The 16,910-nt window shown below is 39.5% G+C and overlaps 2 protein-coding genes across 2 annotated transcripts in view; one reads left to right on the top strand and one right to left on the bottom strand.

The window, feature by feature from the left end:
* ccdc24 (coiled-coil domain containing 24) overlaps positions 1-10,909 on the bottom strand; it is a 130,265-nt gene extending 119,356 nt beyond the window's left edge. The window contains exons 1-5 of the mRNA XM_089131201.1: positions 10,700-10,909; positions 8,917-9,086; positions 5,728-5,880; positions 5,517-5,621; positions 2,457-2,511 (exon numbers count right to left, since the gene is read on the bottom strand). Of these exons, the coding sequence (XP_088987327.1) occupies positions 2,457-2,511; positions 5,517-5,621; positions 5,728-5,880; positions 8,917-9,086; positions 10,700-10,831 (615 nt within the window). The 5' untranslated portion in view covers positions 10,832-10,909. The remainder of the gene's footprint in view (positions 1-2,456; positions 2,512-5,516; positions 5,622-5,727; positions 5,881-8,916; positions 9,087-10,699) is intronic.
* Positions 10,910-11,854: 945 nt separating this feature from the next.
* On the top strand, positions 11,855-16,645 carry LOC120490920 (von Willebrand factor C domain-containing protein 2-like). Its single transcript, XM_039688433.2, has 3 exons — positions 11,855-12,351; positions 14,290-14,419; positions 16,352-16,645. The coding sequence occupies exons 1-3, from the start codon at positions 12,001-12,003 to the stop codon at positions 16,525-16,527; spliced, it is 657 nt and encodes a 218-aa protein (XP_039544367.1). The 5' UTR covers positions 11,855-12,000; the 3' UTR covers positions 16,528-16,645.
* The last annotated feature ends 265 nt before the right edge of the window (positions 16,646-16,910 follow it).

Here is a 16,910-nt window from a genome sequence, read left to right as displayed (position 1 = left end):
ATGCAAGATACCTGTCCTAACTGCACATGTGTGTATCAGATACCTGTGTGTGTGTTTACAGGGGTTTCATGTCAGACACCTGTCCTAACTGTACATGTGTGCATCAGATACCTGTGTGTGTGTTTACAGGGGTTTCACGTCAGATACCTGTCCTAACTGCGCATGTGCATCAGATACCTGTGTGTGTGTTTACAGTGGTTTCATGTCAGATACCTGTCCTAACTGTACATGTGTGTATCAGATACCTGTGTGTGTGTTTACAGGGGTTTCACGTCAGACACCTGTCCTAACTGTACATGTGTGCATCAGATACCTGTGTGTGTGTTTACAGGGGTTTCACGTCAGACACCTGTCCTAACTGAACATGTGTGCATCAGATACCTGTGTGTGTGTTTACAGGGGTTTCATGCAAGATACCTGTCCTAACTGTACATGTGTGTATCAGATACCTGTGTGTGTGTTTACAGGGGTTTCACGTCAGATACCTGTCCTAACTGCGCATGTGCATTAGATACCTGTGTGTGTGTTTACAGGGGTTTCACGTCAGATACCTGTCCTAACTGTACATGTGTGTATCAGATACCCGTGTGTGTGTTTACAGGGGTTTCACGCAAGATACCTGTCCTAACTGTACATGTGTGTATCAGATACCTGTGTGTGTGTTTACAGGGGTTTCATGCAAGATACCTGTCCTAACTGCACATGTGTGTATCAGATACCTGTGTGTGTGTTTACAGGGGTTTCATGTCAGACACCTGTCCTAACTGTACATGTGTGCATCAGATACCTGTGTGTGTGTTTACAGGGGTTTCACGTCAGATACCTGTCCTAACTGCGCATGTGCATCAGATACCTGTGTGTGTGTTTACAGTGGTTTCATGTCAGACACCTGTCCTAACTGTACATGTGTGTATCAGATACCTGTGTGTGTGTGTTTACAGGGGTTTCACGTCAGATACCTGTCCTAACTGTACATGTGCATCAGATACCTGAACCCCCCAGAAACATGAAACCTCTGTAAACACACACAACAGGTATCTGATGCACATGTAATATGCCATTTTTATAACTGACAGTACATTTCACCAATTACCTGTCTTTATAGGAAAAATGCAATTAGTGAAAACAAGTGCAGGACTTTTATTCATATTGTATTACATTCTGGGTTGACAAATAATACTGGTCAATAGAGAAAGTTTAAGGTCATCCACTTTTAACTTCAATATAGCTACACAACACAGTTTATTTTATTTTCGTTTCTATTTATAATTTTGTTAAATGTGTGCCAGAGATCATGGTGTATTCCAATATTTCTGGTTGTTTAATGGCGCGATTGTGTAATATTAGCGTGTGACTTTGAAATAATTAACTTTGAAATAATTAACCAGATTGTTTCTTAGTGGTAAAAACGAAAACCCTTGCTCGATAACTGCTCGATAACTTCCGCCGATCCAATGCAATACCGAGAATTTGTATTAAATTTTATACTCTATGGTTATACTAACGTTAGTCACAGAAACAGACAAAACAGACACCCCCTTCGTTGTGATTATGCTTCTTTTTAAAATTACATCGAAACGTATGAACGTTTCGTTTCAAAAATGGGAGGACAGTAAATATTGAAGACTCTGCCATAATCCCGTTTTCCTCGGTTTTGCTCCGCTTTAATCTCCCCAACCAGAAACTGGCGAGCATCCTTGTGTCAAATGCGCCACTTATGCGTGCATATAGCCCATAATATAATGTGATCACAGTCCATCGGGAGCAGGTGAGGGGGGAGCAATTGAACTCAGGTTTGAAACAGGCGATCAAACCATGAAAGTGTGAAAGTGCTGTAATAGAGAGTCAAATACAACTTTGCACTGCAGTTTTCAGTTTCGCAAACAGAGATCATTGAAAATGGTTATTAAGCAGTTTAACCTGTGAGAGCAGTTCCACAGTGTTAGAACACGCAGAGTTGTTGGGTTTTGGGAACTATCATATTAATGTAATGAACTGTGCACTTCACTAGTTTTATGGGGATGAAACTTGCTTTTATGTCTGCAATACTTATTTCATAATAATAATAAAATAACGGCAGAAGTTTAGAAAGCTATAGCAGCTTTTTGGCAACATCATATAGCCGGTGTTGTGTTGGTATTGCTAAAACTGAGTCTATTCATTTTCATTTCATCATTGAAATCAATTAAATATTAGATGAAACTAAGACGAAACACATACACATTTTTTTGAAGAAACCACAAAAGAAGAGTTAAGTACAGTACTTTAGCTAAGTAAGAAAAAAGTTATAAGTTTTATCTCAGCAGAAAAAAAAAATGATTAGAAAAGAAAGAAAAATAAAAAAAAAGTTTCCTCCACCCTCCGGATCCAGATTCATAGCATGTTATTAAAGTAATCTTGAAATTGATGTTGCAATCAAAACCAGTAGGCTATTTAATGTCAAAATGAGCCCTTACCTGCAGGACCCGCACGTCTCGTTTCAATGCTTCAGATTCTTCTGTAAGGACTGACCTGTCAATCAAACCAGGCCTTCTTTTTTAAAGGATTAAGTGCATATGCATTATTCTAAATCAACACTCATGAAGTGTAATGGGGAAAAAAAATACTGTATATCAAACAAACACAATAGCATATGTGCACCAAGGAAAAGAACATAATTATGGCAACTATAAATAACTGTCCATATTCTGAGCCTTTAAGGGTTTCCGAGAAATAGGAGACCTCTTCTCATTTAAGTACTAAACAAGTTTAAGCAAAAAGACTTTTTATCTGGGCTGGACTCAAACTGCGGCACCATGAACTCTTTTCCAGATCAGCGGGGAAGCAAAAACTGGCCTACTTCTTCTCTGTTACATAACCATTGTAGTCACTTAAACTCTCTTCCCTTTTCTTTTAAGGCCAAGGAATCTTACATATGTCGAGATCTGGTATTCATTTGCTCACAATGAGGTCTTTTGTTCTGATGAAGGGATAGATGTGACTACTTGCTCCAGCTTCCCTCCTTCTATCTCAATTCCTGCTGCCCCGCTGAGCAGGACTTACTGTTTGCATTCCTCTTAGCTGGGTAGAGGGTTACACATGCCTGGCAGAGAATGAGAGAATGGGAGGTAGAGAATGGAGGGTGATAATGGGGTTGAGCGAGGCGTTCGTAAAGTAGAAAGTGCAGACTGAAAGAGAAGCTTAAGAGCTGTACTGAGGTGGTACCATGACATTTAAAATACTTGGTTGTGTGTGTGTGTGTGTGTGTGTGTGTGTGTGTAATATATATATATGTATATATATATACAGTATATATATACACTCACCGGCCACTTTATTAGGTACCCCATGCTAGTAACGGGTTGGACCCCCTTTTGCCTTCAGAACTGCCTCAATTCTTCGTGGCATAGATTCAACAAGGTGCTGGAAGCATTCCTCAGGGAGTTTGGTCCATATTGACATGATGGCATCACACAGTTGCCGCAGATTTGTCAGCTGCACATCCATGATGCGAATCTCCCGTTCCACCACATCCCAAAGATGCTCTATTGGATTGAGATCTGGTGACTGTGGAGACCATTTGAGTACAGCGAACTCATTGTCATGTTCAAGAAACCAGTCTGAGATGATTCCAGCTTTATGACATGGCGCATTATCCTGCTGAAAGTAGCCATCAGAAGTTGGGTACATTGTGGTCATAAAGGGATGGACATGGTCAGCAACAATACTCAGGTAGGCTGTGGCGTTGCAACGATGCTCAATTGGTACCAAGGGGCCCAAAGAGTGCCAAGAAAATATTCCCCACACCGTGACACCACCACCACCAGCCTGAACCGTTGATACAAGGCAGGATGGATCCATGCTTTCATGTTGTAGACGCCAAATTCTGACCCTACCATCCGAATGTCGCAGCAGAAATCGAGACTCATCAGACCAGGCAACGTTTTTCCAATCTTCTATTGTCCAATTTCGATGAGCTTGTGCAAATTGTAGCCGCAGTTTCCTGTTCTTAGCTGAAAGGAGTGGCACCCGGTGTGGTCTTCTACTGCTGTAGCCCATCTGCCTCAAAGTTCGACGTACTGTGCGTTCAGAGATGCTCTTCTGCCCACCTTGGTTGTAACGGGTGGTTATTTGAGTCACTGTTGCCCTTCTATCAGCTCGAACCAGTCTGGCCATTCTCCTCTGACCTCTGGCATCAACAAGGCATTTCCGCCCACAGAACTGCCGCTTACTGGATGTTTTTTCTTTTTCGGACCATTCTCTGTAAACCCTAGAGATGGTTGTGCGTGAAAATCCCAGTAGATTAGCAGTTTCTGAAATACTCAGACCAGCCCTTCTGGCACCAACAATCATGCCACGTTCAAAGTCACTCAAATCACCTTTCTTCCCCATATTGATGCTCGGTTTGAACTGCAGGAGATTGTCTTGACCATGTCTACATGCCTAAATGCACTGAGTTGCCGCCATGTGATTGGCTGCTTAGAAATTAAGTGTTAACGAGCAGTTGGACAGGTGTACCTAATAAAGTGGCCGGTGAGTGTATATGTATGTGTATATATGTGTTTTGTTTGTATACACACATATAAATCTATCCAGTAAATAGTAATAAATAAAAATCAAAATCATACGATTTAATATTATTAAACATTTATTAAATAAAAAAAATTAAAAAAATCTGTTTATATGAATGAACAAAACTAATAAAATAATATTATTACATATTTAATTTAAAATAATATTTAAAAATAATAAATACAATTTTAACTTTATGAAATGATTTAATTAATTCATTAATGTTTAATTAATTTAAAATGAATTCATTTATTTATGACATTAAAACATAGATAAAAAGCTTTTTGAGATCAAGAGAAATCAGTCATGTGTGTCCAAACATTTTACTGTTAGTGTATGTGTGAGCTCACAGACAACCTCAAATCGAAATTTATCCACCAATTTAGAACCAGCAGTGAGTAATATAATCTTAGATGAAAGCGTATATGAGCATGAGCCGTCGTGGAAAGAGGGAAAGAGAGGAAGGTGAGGAAGTCCAACATTCTGTTTTAACAACAGCATGTTTGCACAAGAAGGAGCGTGTCTGGTCTGCTCCCATAGTCAGTATGAGCACATGTTGAGCAAAGGAGGGAGAATTCTACCCGGAGGAATGTGTGTTCCACAATATTAACTTCACTGCACAACAGGATCAAACTACAAGCGAACAATCTTGCTGGCTAAAAAGTCATTATTTTATGTACACTGCCTCAGGTGTAAACAAATGATTCCAATATTATCTGCTTGATAAAAAAAGTAATTGCATTTGTTATGCATGGAATTAGGTCTGAAATTTTACTGTTGTTCATAGTTTTCATAATATGCTCAAAGCAATCCTCAGTTATAATAACATGTACTCACACTCTGTGTGACTTCCATTTAAAAATGAGCATCACTTTGCCCTATATTCAGTCTAAACGGCAGAGCAACTGAATTGAGTAATTTAAAGGGAGCAGTGCGTATACTGTAACTGCTTAGAAAGACCTCACCTGAGATGGGTCACAACTTCATCTATATGGGTGATGTTTAACTTGTGTCTTAAGGCCTTGATTTCTTCCTCACAGCTGGAGTGAGATGAGAGGCTAGAGATTGACCTGAAAAAAAGAGTGCAATTCAATACTTACTGACTTATTAATATCATCAACTTCTGTCATGTAGAAGTACACTCACAGCACAGGTATATCATTTTGAAACGCTGACCTGCTTCCAATCTTGCTCTGGCTAGATGGGGGTCTGGAAGGTGATTTCTTTTCACACCAGCTGCCTGGACACCCCTGTCTCTGTGTGCTACTGCTGCTCAATGCGTAACTCACCACACTAGGATTGTACAGGGCCATGACCTCCTCTTCATCCCTGAGACACACACGCATACTCATTTACTGAAAATGAGTTAAACTAAAAAAGTAAATTATACTTAATTGGATTTAATTATAAATAAATGTGCAGTTAGAACTTTCTCAAAAAACCTGTGAAAGACAAAATGGGATCTCATTAAAGCTATTTGGAGAGTCTCTTTCCACACAGTATTGATTTTTTTAGTTGTGGTTTAAAAGTGCACTAAAAATGAAATGAAGATGCTGAATGATATCCATAAAAATACCAGATAAGAGTGTAAGACTTGAGGAATTAGAAAATACCGGGCAGCCTGGTTGAGGAACGACCACCCAGGACCTTTCTGGAAAATAACCTTTGAACCTTGTGAAGTTAGCATTACCATCTGAGACGCAAGTCTCACCTCAGAATACACTCTCAGGTAAAAAGTTCAGAATTTTCTTGGAAGACACATTATTTTGTGACACTTCTATATTAGGGCTAAGTGGAATAGGCTACACATACTTTATTTTACAAATGTGAAGGGTATGATCGATTCATTTCGAAAAAGTAGCGATTCATTTTGAAAAGTAGCGATTCATTCTGAAAAAGTAGCTATTCTATTTTTGAAAAAGAAGCAATTCTTTCTGAAAAAGTAGCGATTCATGCATTTTTATTTTGTTACATTATTATTTTATTATCTCTTACATTATACAGAGGTCTGAAGCCCTGCTCTGCTCATATAGAGGGGATGTAGTGACGGGAACAGAGGCTACATTGTGGGCACAGATCAGTAAGCAGCTTAGCAGTGTTCACAGAGAAGGGAGGAACATACTCTTGGCAACAAAGATGGCACAGAGGAGCCGCCACATCAAAAAGAGGACAAAAGAAAAATCCCTCAAAGTATCAGAGGAAAATAAGAGGCTCTTTCAAAACGCCCCTCCATCTGCACTGGTAATTTACCTACATGTGAAATACGCTGTGCACACAACTTTCTCTTTCCAGCCTTCCTGCACCGATTGTTGCACTAAATCTCTCCAGAGATTTAAGAACCTTCCTTTGGTCGGCTTTTAAAGTCTCAGCCGCTCGCAGTTCACGCATGAACTAAGGTTCTCTCTCAATGCCCATTAAACTGAGACCTAGCATAAAGAAACAGGTGCAGCTTGACTCCATACAGCCATAACAAATCACGCAGACCACACAGGAGGGAGGGGAGGCTATTGGCCGAGAGGGTAAAAAGTGCCGCTAACTAGATCCATTAAATTAATTCCTTTCAAAAGCTTTCTTGCCCACGTTAAAGCGCGAAAAACGCCATTGAATCGAGGGTTTCCTGCTTTGGCCAGCATCAGGTGCCGGGAAAGCTCCAATCCTGGAGCAATATGAAAGAGAAGTAATCCAGATTTGTCCTCAAAGCAGAGCAGCTAAATTATGTCACCAAAGGAAGTTGGTAACAAACAAAAACTGACATTGAAACCAAACAAGTTTACACCCCAACGCTCATATGCAATATTTGTTTCTGGGTGACAGAGCCAATTCGTTTCAGCAATTTGAGAATGAATGAAAGTGTTTTCTCTGATGGACTGAACCGAACCGGTAGTCACCAAACACCTGCTCCTGATTTGCCATGGCTGAAAAGAGAGCTGTTTGTCTACTAAGAGAGGAGGGCTTTAAGGAATATAAATAGGTGAAAATGGATCTACAGGCTCAGCAAAGAATAATGTAGATAGTTAACCAACGAATTTTAACGAATCGTAATTTTATTGCTGAAAAAAATAAAGTACATGTTAAAGTACATTTAAAAAAAAAAGCTTTCAAAGGGACATTCTATATCCTTCTGAGGACATTCTTTCCACTGTCTAGCTAGTTGCTGAGAGAAAATCGCCCCTCCTGCCTGACTGGTACCTGTAAACATCTTCTTCCCCAGTGCATTGTTATATTAGACACAAAAAGTAACAAAGAACCCTAAGAAAGAAAAGCCACTAGGCAACAAATTGAAATGTAATCATAAATTGCTACAAATTTAAAAGCAAACAGAACACAAACTGTCAAACAAACCAGACTTAGTCTTTATTGCTACGTAACTGATTCACTTAATTTAAAGCAGTTCTTTTGTGATGTGCTCCAATGGATGCTCAAAGCTTTTAAAGTCAATGATTTATGAGCAAGCACTTTTTAAAGCAATGTTACTTTACAAAAGCAAAGCCCTGACCTATGAACTCATTCCCAGTCAGCTGAAAAGAATACTTCGGGTCTCCATTAAGGTCAGAACATTCATTTGTCAAGTCAGGGAAAGCAATTACAACACGGCACCCGCAGATGAGACTTGACAGAGAGTTCTAGCTCTTCAGATGAAACTTTCAGTTGGAACCTATTGAAAATGTTCATTTTAAAAATGACTACAATTTAGAGTTAATATACCTAATATAGTTCATAAAACCATAACTGCATTGTCGGGATGCACGTTAGTTTGGTACAATATCGTTTTTTGACAGATTTAACTATTTTTAATTTATTGGTATCAGTCGGTGTGGTGCAGGTTGAAGGAAAGGTAGAGTCAAAAAGCTCCAATTTAAACATTTACTAAAAAATCAAATCCAAACAAGGTATGGGGATGACGGGCAGAAGGTAATCACACACTCAAAACCAGGTAACATTAACAGTAACGTTAACAGAGAAAGAAAAAAATAGTTGAATAAAATCGTTATGTTTGTTTGTTTTTTTGCACACAAAAAGAATTCTCGTCGCTTGATAAGCTTAAGATTGAGCCACTGTAGTCACTCGGACTATTTTAATGATGCCTTTAATAACTTTTGGGCCGGCCAGTTTCAATCCCTTAAGAAGCCTATGGAGGAGTGAACCAGCTCTCAGATTTAATCAAAAACATCTTAATTTGTGTTCCGAAAATGAACGAAAGTTTTACGAGGTAGGAACAACATAAGGGTGAGTAATTACTGACAGAATTTTCATTTTGGGGTGAACTAACCCTTTAAATGTTGATATAATGTTTGAGGCTTGATGTCTGTTGTGTAACAGTCCATGTTGCATAGCAGTGATATTATAATACTATATTTTTCTCACCTGCCCTGTCTGGCTGCTTTTTCCCTCAGTGTGAGCAGCAACAATTGAATCTCTGCTTTTAGCAACTCTTTAACAGCCGGGGGGTCAGCCAGAGGGAACACAGGGGCTTCTGGCCTGCTGCCCTGCTCTGAGTAATGGAGCTCCAGCCAAATCTTCTCCCACATCTCCACCTAGAACAGGTCAACAGGGGAAAGCGTTAACAGGAGAGTGCTATTTGGCTCAGCTTTATAAGAAATGCACTTTCCAAATCCATGTTACAAGCTGCTCTACAATTGGATAAATGCACACAGTTGGTTAACATCCCATCACAAACAACGTTTATCTCTGAAATGGGTATACGAAACTGAAAATTTCAGAGAATCTCTCTATATATACAGTATATATATATATATATATATATATATATATATATATATATAAAATCCATGTGTTAATCTCACAAAAGCTCCAGCATGTGAGGTGAAAAGCCAGCTAGGGAAATGAAAGCCTGTCACGGCACTGGCAAACAATGTCTGCACTCTATTACCAATCTCCACACCTGTCTTGGGACGTTCAAGTTTCCCTCGGACTCTGAAAATACACTTCAAAGCTTGTCGAAGGCAATGCAAGACAGAGTAAAACCAGCTCCCTGAGAATTCTGATCCTGCTGTGCCTGCATGAAACCAACTTCAAGCCTTCATAACTTCAGCTTCTTCTTATTTCCACTGCAGAACCTGGGGTTTAGAATGTGCACAGGCACTGGAAAGACATTTCTGTGAGGATGCAGGCTTAAAAAATACCTAAATGCAAACTTTAATACAAACAAGCCTTTTTCTTTTCTCTTTTCTTGTTTATTGATTTTAATCTTTGTACTGAAAAATGTTCTCAAGGACAAGCTCAAAGGCAAACTGAGAGAGGAAAATTGACAGAAAAGCAAGAGTCTTAAAAGAGTAAAGTTCCTTCCTTGCATTTTTGTTTTGCAGCATAGCAGTTATACACTTTACTGGTATTCAAAATAGGTCTTCCTGACAAGGTAAGAATCCCTTGGTTGCTAAGACAATGCATTATCATAATCACTATTTATACTGTAGTAAAAATTTATAAAATTCCCTTGAACACACATTCGAGGCATGCCTTTCTATGTAAAACAAATCTTGTAAGTCCTTATGAAGAGCTGAGGGGGTTATAAACAGAAGGTCATAAATTCTATTTAGTGTTCAGAGGAAGGAGGAATCACATAAGTCTTCAGAGACAAGTTTCCACCCACTATTTCCATATGGAAATGGCTGTCTGCGTATGCAGTTTGCGAAAGACAATTTATCTTTGAAAGAGTCAGCTCTGAAACAGTCCCTGTATCTGTTCAAATAAGGTTTGCATTCCATGCACTGCCACTGATTCACTCATGGAAGTTGTAATTCAAAACTGGTTAAAAGTTACATGTTAAGCACATGGAGCTTGATGGAGACTTTTCTCTATGTAAAAAAAAATAAATAAATAAATAAATCATAAAACAAATGCATTTATGAATGCAGAGCACTACACTGTATATATATATATATATATATATAAAATAAAATATTAAACATTCGATATTAAATGTAGCCACCACCTGAAAGGATGTTTCCATTTACCTTTCAAAAGAAAAATAAACTGAATTAACATCAATTGGTGAAGACATAAATTATGTAGTATGGGCTTACAGTTATTTTATAAAAGATTAAATGATTGACCAATCACAGACGTCAGCGATCACATTCTGTTCTATCTTAGGCTAGACAGTCTAATGCATAAATATGCTTCATACCTCTGAATACAACTCTGAGTACGTATCAATCAATGCATCTCCAAGTACTGCTCGGATCTCAGGAAGCTCAGAGTAGGGAACATTTTCCTTCACTAAATTCCACACAGATTGTTGGCGTTGGAAATTGTCCATGAGGCCGCTATTTCAAGGACTGAGCTGAGCACAAAAACCTCACCACTAGAGTGCATACGGTGTGCTCATACTGGAGACAAAAGCTGTAGATAAATACATAGAACAATAAATAAATCCATACAAACATTTCAAAATATCATACAGCATTCAACGGCAGTGGTGCATTGTACAAAGCGATAGAGCATGATAAACAAACAAATTGGGTAGCTAAATAAATAATTAATTAACTTTGGCAATAACACGTTAAACTAATATTTGGTGGCTTTAAACGTTCATCACGATAATGAATCAAGCATGATCGGATAAAGCTGGCATAGCCTACATTTGTGCAAGCATAAACATACGTTTTAGAACTAACACATTCCCCACTGGCGGATACTCACCAAAACGTTGTGGCTTCCTGTATCAGTGTAAACATTCCTGTTCCTATGGAGACAAACTTGCAGGACTCGTGATAGTGATCTTCATTAACCCGTTCGGAGTCGGACCTAGTGCAAATTACAAATGACCATCTTTTTTCTCAAGTGATTGAATCATATTAATATTTAATATTTGTTTAGAGTTGTATGCCAGAATGTAGGGGTTTGCATTAACTTTTTTATAATATATATATATATATATATATATATATATATATATATATATATATATATATATATATATATATATAATAAAAGTTATGTGTTTGTGTGTGTGCTTTTTAAATTACGAACAAATTCATAATATTTATAAGATGGCGCTGAAGTGAGGTAGTCATCATGGGCACGATCTATTAAAAAATCATTAGCATATTCAGAGTAGAAAGCATTGTGTCACTGCATCTAAAACTTATGCAGATACTGGATAAAACGAGCTAGGTTATAAAAGCAAATATAACCATTTTAAACTCTCAATATACACACAAGCTGCAATAAAAGCGAATGACTATACAGCCTTTTAATATTCTGGTATTCGGCTGTCACGTGTAAATTGAAACAAGTTCAACCCAGGAGGAGTAAAACTTTCCCTGTGCGTAACTGAATCCTAAGCGCGCACAGACCATTCTGACAATGAAACGCTTTTAAACTTTATCCAGATTAGTTAAAAAGACGCGTAGCAAGTTATTTAAGATAGCATAGCAATATCTATTTATTGGCAAGTCTTGTTTTGGGACTGAGAAGTTTTCTGTAATGGGCATGGCTGTAATCTGGGGTTCCCCGGGGAGTTTTCTTCAAGTCTTGCTTACCCTGTTAATCTGCGGACAGTGTGCTGTGGCTTTCTCGGGCGCTGGACAACAAGAGACGACCTGTGAGGCAAACGGCAGTGTTTATTATGTTGGCGAATGGTACTTTTTAGACTCAGATCATTGTACCCAATGCGAATGTACAACAGACGGGTCTGCTTGCGCGCGGACTGAGTGCGCATCCCTGCCTGCCGCCTGCATCCATGTCAGCCATTACCCGAAAGACTGCTGCCCGATATGCGAGAAGATCGGCTGCGAGTACGGGGGAGAAGTCTACGAGCTGGGGCAACACTTTAAGGTGAACTTGTCTGTAAGACTCTGCATACGAAGGTCGCATTAGAAAGAAAGAACGGGAATTAACAAAATTACAATATGTGTACACTAAGTTGACGGATTTAGGTCTTAATGCTTTCTAACTTTAATATTTTTTGTTGTAATTGCTCTTTTTCGAGCCCTTAACATAGTGACCAAATAAAAGTGTAATAATAGACCGTAATTCCATCGCCAATTTTTTTAAGATGAGTGTCTGTTAAAGGAAAATTCAGAATATAGCGCCATCACGTGGCTCATGATAAAGTTAAAGGGACAGTTCACCCAAAAAATTAAATATTTGTCATATTTTACTCACCCTCATGTTGTTCCAAACCTATAGGCTATGAGTTTCTTTCTTCTGTTGAACACAAAAGAATATATTTTAAAGAATGCTGACGGTACCAGTTCACGGCACCCATTGACTCCGATATTTTTTTTCCTACTATGGAGGTCAATAGGTGCTGTAGATAGTTCACACTACATGGTTTTAAAATGTCTACACAACTTGATTTCTGTGAAATCAGGAGTTTTTTAAGTTGTTGAGTTGTTTACACCACATGACTGATCTGCAACAGGAGGTAACGCACTACACGAGTTGACAACAACTCTGTCACCCACGATTCTATCTAGTCTACAAACCACGTTTTGTCAAGAAAAATCTGCTATAAAACAAACCAGGAATGACGCGAAACAGCACGTGCGCCAATACGCAGTGAAAAAGACAAAGAACACAACACGAATATGGACGTCAGACAGAAACTAGTGCTTTAAACTGTTTGTGTGATGATTTGCTCTGAGAAAAAACGCAAAAAAAGAAAAAATAAGATTTACCCGGTGACCTCAACCCATGCCGTGCTCTGATTGGCTGTAGCTCATGACATCACTGAGGTTGAGTCGTGCGACAGCTCTGGATATCTAGCATGCTAGATATTTTTCTGGGTTCGGTGATGCGTCTGCGATTGTCTTTGATGCGTTGTTGGGTCTTTCATACTAACAGATTGGCAAGCGTTCAGCCGCTAATCCCCCGCGATTTACACGTGATAACACCCTGACCTGTCGGCGAGCTCAACGATTTGCAAATTGGGCTTAAAATCATGTAGTGTGAGCTTAACTGTCTGGTTACCGACATTTGTGTTCAACAGAAGAAACTCATACAGGTTTGGATCAACTTGAGATTGAGTTTCATTTTCATTTTTGGGTGAACTAACCCTTTAAGTTGGATGTTTTTTTGTTTTTTTTTTTGTAAACTCAGACTAAAAGTAGTCCTTTATTTCTGAAAGATAATAGTTTGATTTGAGCCAATTCCTACATACCCATTCATATGCATAATTAATCATTGTGCAAGTTAAAAGCTAATACAGTAGGTTTCTTGTTCTGAGTCAAGGTGAAGAACAAATATGATGCACACTAGACTGGAATCACAAAGGGCAATTTAATAGCTACTGTTTAAGGAATTGAAGAATGAAATATCCCTAGTAGCAGAGGCTTGGAAGAACCGGGCTTATATGTGCTTCATTATCTCCTTGATTTGGTTATTATGGCTAATGGGGAATCCTTGAAGGGAAAATTGAAGCCTTCTGACAGACTCCAAGGAATACACTTTGCCTGAGCTGACATCATTTTCTTCCAGTCCATTTAACCCAACTTCCAGTACTGTCTGAGCCACAGGTGGTAATGTGGCTCCTACTTAAACAGCCGTGTGGGAGTGGAATTTGATTGCATTTTCATATTATAGGATATTTAAACGCTTTGTTGGATTGGCACAACATCAAATGTCTGCATTAAGCGAGCAATTTGATAGTACTGCTGGTTCTGTTTAAAAAGCCTAAACAGAACCAGCAGTACTATCCTGAAAGAATAGAGTAAAACATGTCTTTTGATGGAATTGCACATTTTCAAATGATGATTTACACTTGAATTACAGCCCTCAGCATGCCATCATTGTACCTGCAACAGCGACGGTATCGCCCACTGTCAGGTTGCAGACTGTGTCCCTCCACCATGTGTTAATCCAGTCTATCAGGAAGGGATATGCTGCCCTCAGTGCATGGATGGTAAGGTTATTTTAGAATTTAAAAGAAAACTTTGCCATGTCTGTAAGGCTGATTAAACTTCTATGCAATTGCCTCGGTCTTGACCAATGCAGTATGACATTCTCATAGCCTCCACACATAAATGGAGGGCACAATTGTGTTTGGTCTTTGGTAATGATGCTGTATGTAATATCTTCATATAATTCATTCAATAACAGATGGGGAGGTTCAGATGCTGGGCCATGTGCTACACTGGTTTCTGCACCTGAAATAAGATATCGCGCCTTATGAGCTTACCTTTCACCGTATTGTTTTCTCTGTACACTGTGAAGTATGAAGGCAATTATAGAGTTTACAGAGGCTAAAGATAAGGCAGGCAGGCAAAACAACACAACACACATAAATCAAAGCATATACTTCACCAATGTGATAAATGCTCAGTTCCTCAAATAGTTGCATTTTTGTAGATACAAATTGCCTCAGTGTTGGAAAAAGTTTTCAGTTAATCTAAACCAACTTTAAAATTGAAATAAAAAGTTAAGGAGTATACTCCTTAATTTGTGTATCCATTGTCAAAGCAGTGCAGCAGCTAGCAGACTAAGAGCAGGCTGACTAGCGTGCTCATTGGCTGCCCTGAGGCAACAGTAGCAGCATGATGTCACGCCCAATTAAGGGCGTTAGCACCCTCATTGCATCACAACCTGCCAGAATGGGCTTGGCTTAGCGCATATAAGCGGGGGCTCGGAGGCTGTTTCTCTGGTTTTCATCGACTGAGGTGAAAGTCGCTTGTGGCGCGAGCACGGCAGGTTACGCAATACTTGTTCCCTCTTCACGCCCACCAAACGAAACGAAAAGCTGCTCTGAGCACCTGAAGGGGGTGGAGCGCGCAGTGTAAACGGTTTAGCGCCCTGACTGAGCAGAGGGAACTTTGCTCTCGCTATCGGATGATGTCAAAGCCGATAGAGAAATGATCTGCGCTCTGAAAGGAGTGCCAATCACTTTAGGAACATAGCCATGTCTAGGTTTGAGGATGACTTTAGAGTCATTTGGCCCGAACTGTAAGCTTGGATGGGGACCTCCCCTTATACAACAGCTCTTGTAGAAAACTAAGCAGGCGCAAGACCCCACATGCCCATGGGTACAGATTTTTGTCGGTGTACCATTTGGATAACACAGACCATATAAACGCGCAAGTTTTCTGGTAGAGGGAGATCTAGACTGCGTAATTGTGTCCATCACTCCTTCTGGCAGGGCAATGGGTACCCGTTGATCAACCATGCGTGTAGAGACCAGAGCTCTGGATGGGGATGCCAGATTGAGCCGCGAGCTTGAGAGAGGAGTACTGTTCTCACCGGAATTGTCCCTGAATAGTTTGTCTGGGCCGTCATTCAGGTGGCCTGGCACATGCACAGCTCTTAGCGAGCACAGATGATGCTGAGACCAAATGAGGAGGCGTTCTGTTAGATTGCAGAGGTACCTGGATCTGACACCGCCCTGACCGTTCACGTAGGACACCACTGACATGTTGTCCAAACGGACTAGAACATGGTGGTCCTGTATGAATGGGAGGAAACGCTTCAGCACATTCTCGACCGCTGTCATTTCCAGACAGTTTATGTGAAGGAGCTTCTCTTGGTCTGGCCACAGGCCAAAGACCAGTTTGCCCTCGAAGACAGCACCCCAACCTGAGATTACCTTTCGGTATGAGAAAAAAAAATAATTCTGGAATCACAATTAATTTGGGTTATTTCAAAATATTGCTACTCGCAGTTTCTCTTAATTTCTTTTTATTTTTTCAAAGTTCAGAGCATACTAGAAGAAATATTATATCATATGTGGATTAGTGTTTACAATTGTTTGAGAAATCAACCAATGAATGTCTTTTATATAGCTGGAATAATTCATCTTACAGATAATGGGCTTCATTAATAAACTCTCTCTTTGTGGCTCCAGGGCCCAACTGTTACGTGAATGCCTCAAGGACCCAAGTGATCCCTGGAGGCGAGCCAGTGTGGGTCGACTCCTGTACTAAATGTCGATGTCATGAAGAACAGGATGCAGGTTATTGGGAGGGCCACCGTCTGGCAATGTGTTCCCATGTCCGCAACTGCCAGCCTGATGAGGGCTAAACTGAGGAAAGAGGTCAAAAAAGGGGTCATCTGTCATCTGTCATTTATAAATTGGGATTTGGTCATCCCAATTTATAAAATGGATGACAAAGACTGCAGATATATAAACCACATATTTCCTGATGAAAGTGTTGAGGATATATAGCCCACAACTTTTTCATTATTAACCCTTTCACATTCCAGTTAATGTAAATTGAGTGGGTATATTATTTCCTTGTCTTACTAAGGGATATTCTCTAATGAACCAGGTGATAAAGCTTAGTTTTGAGACACCTTTTTGGCATGGTTATAAATAGCACAGTGAGCATATTACATTGTTCATATGCCTTTTAGTATACAGTGCAGTTGTGTTTATAAAACTTTGACATTGGGCACTGTGCAGT

The sequence above is a fragment of the Pimephales promelas genome, chromosome 5 (assembly GCF_988280905.1).
Source record: "Pimephales promelas chromosome 5, fPimPro1.hap1.1, whole genome shotgun sequence".
Lineage (NCBI taxonomy): Eukaryota > Metazoa > Chordata > Actinopteri > Cypriniformes > Leuciscidae > Pimephales > Pimephales promelas.
The sequence above is the reverse complement of the archived record's forward strand: the minus strand, read 5'-3'. Positions and strand labels throughout refer to the sequence as shown.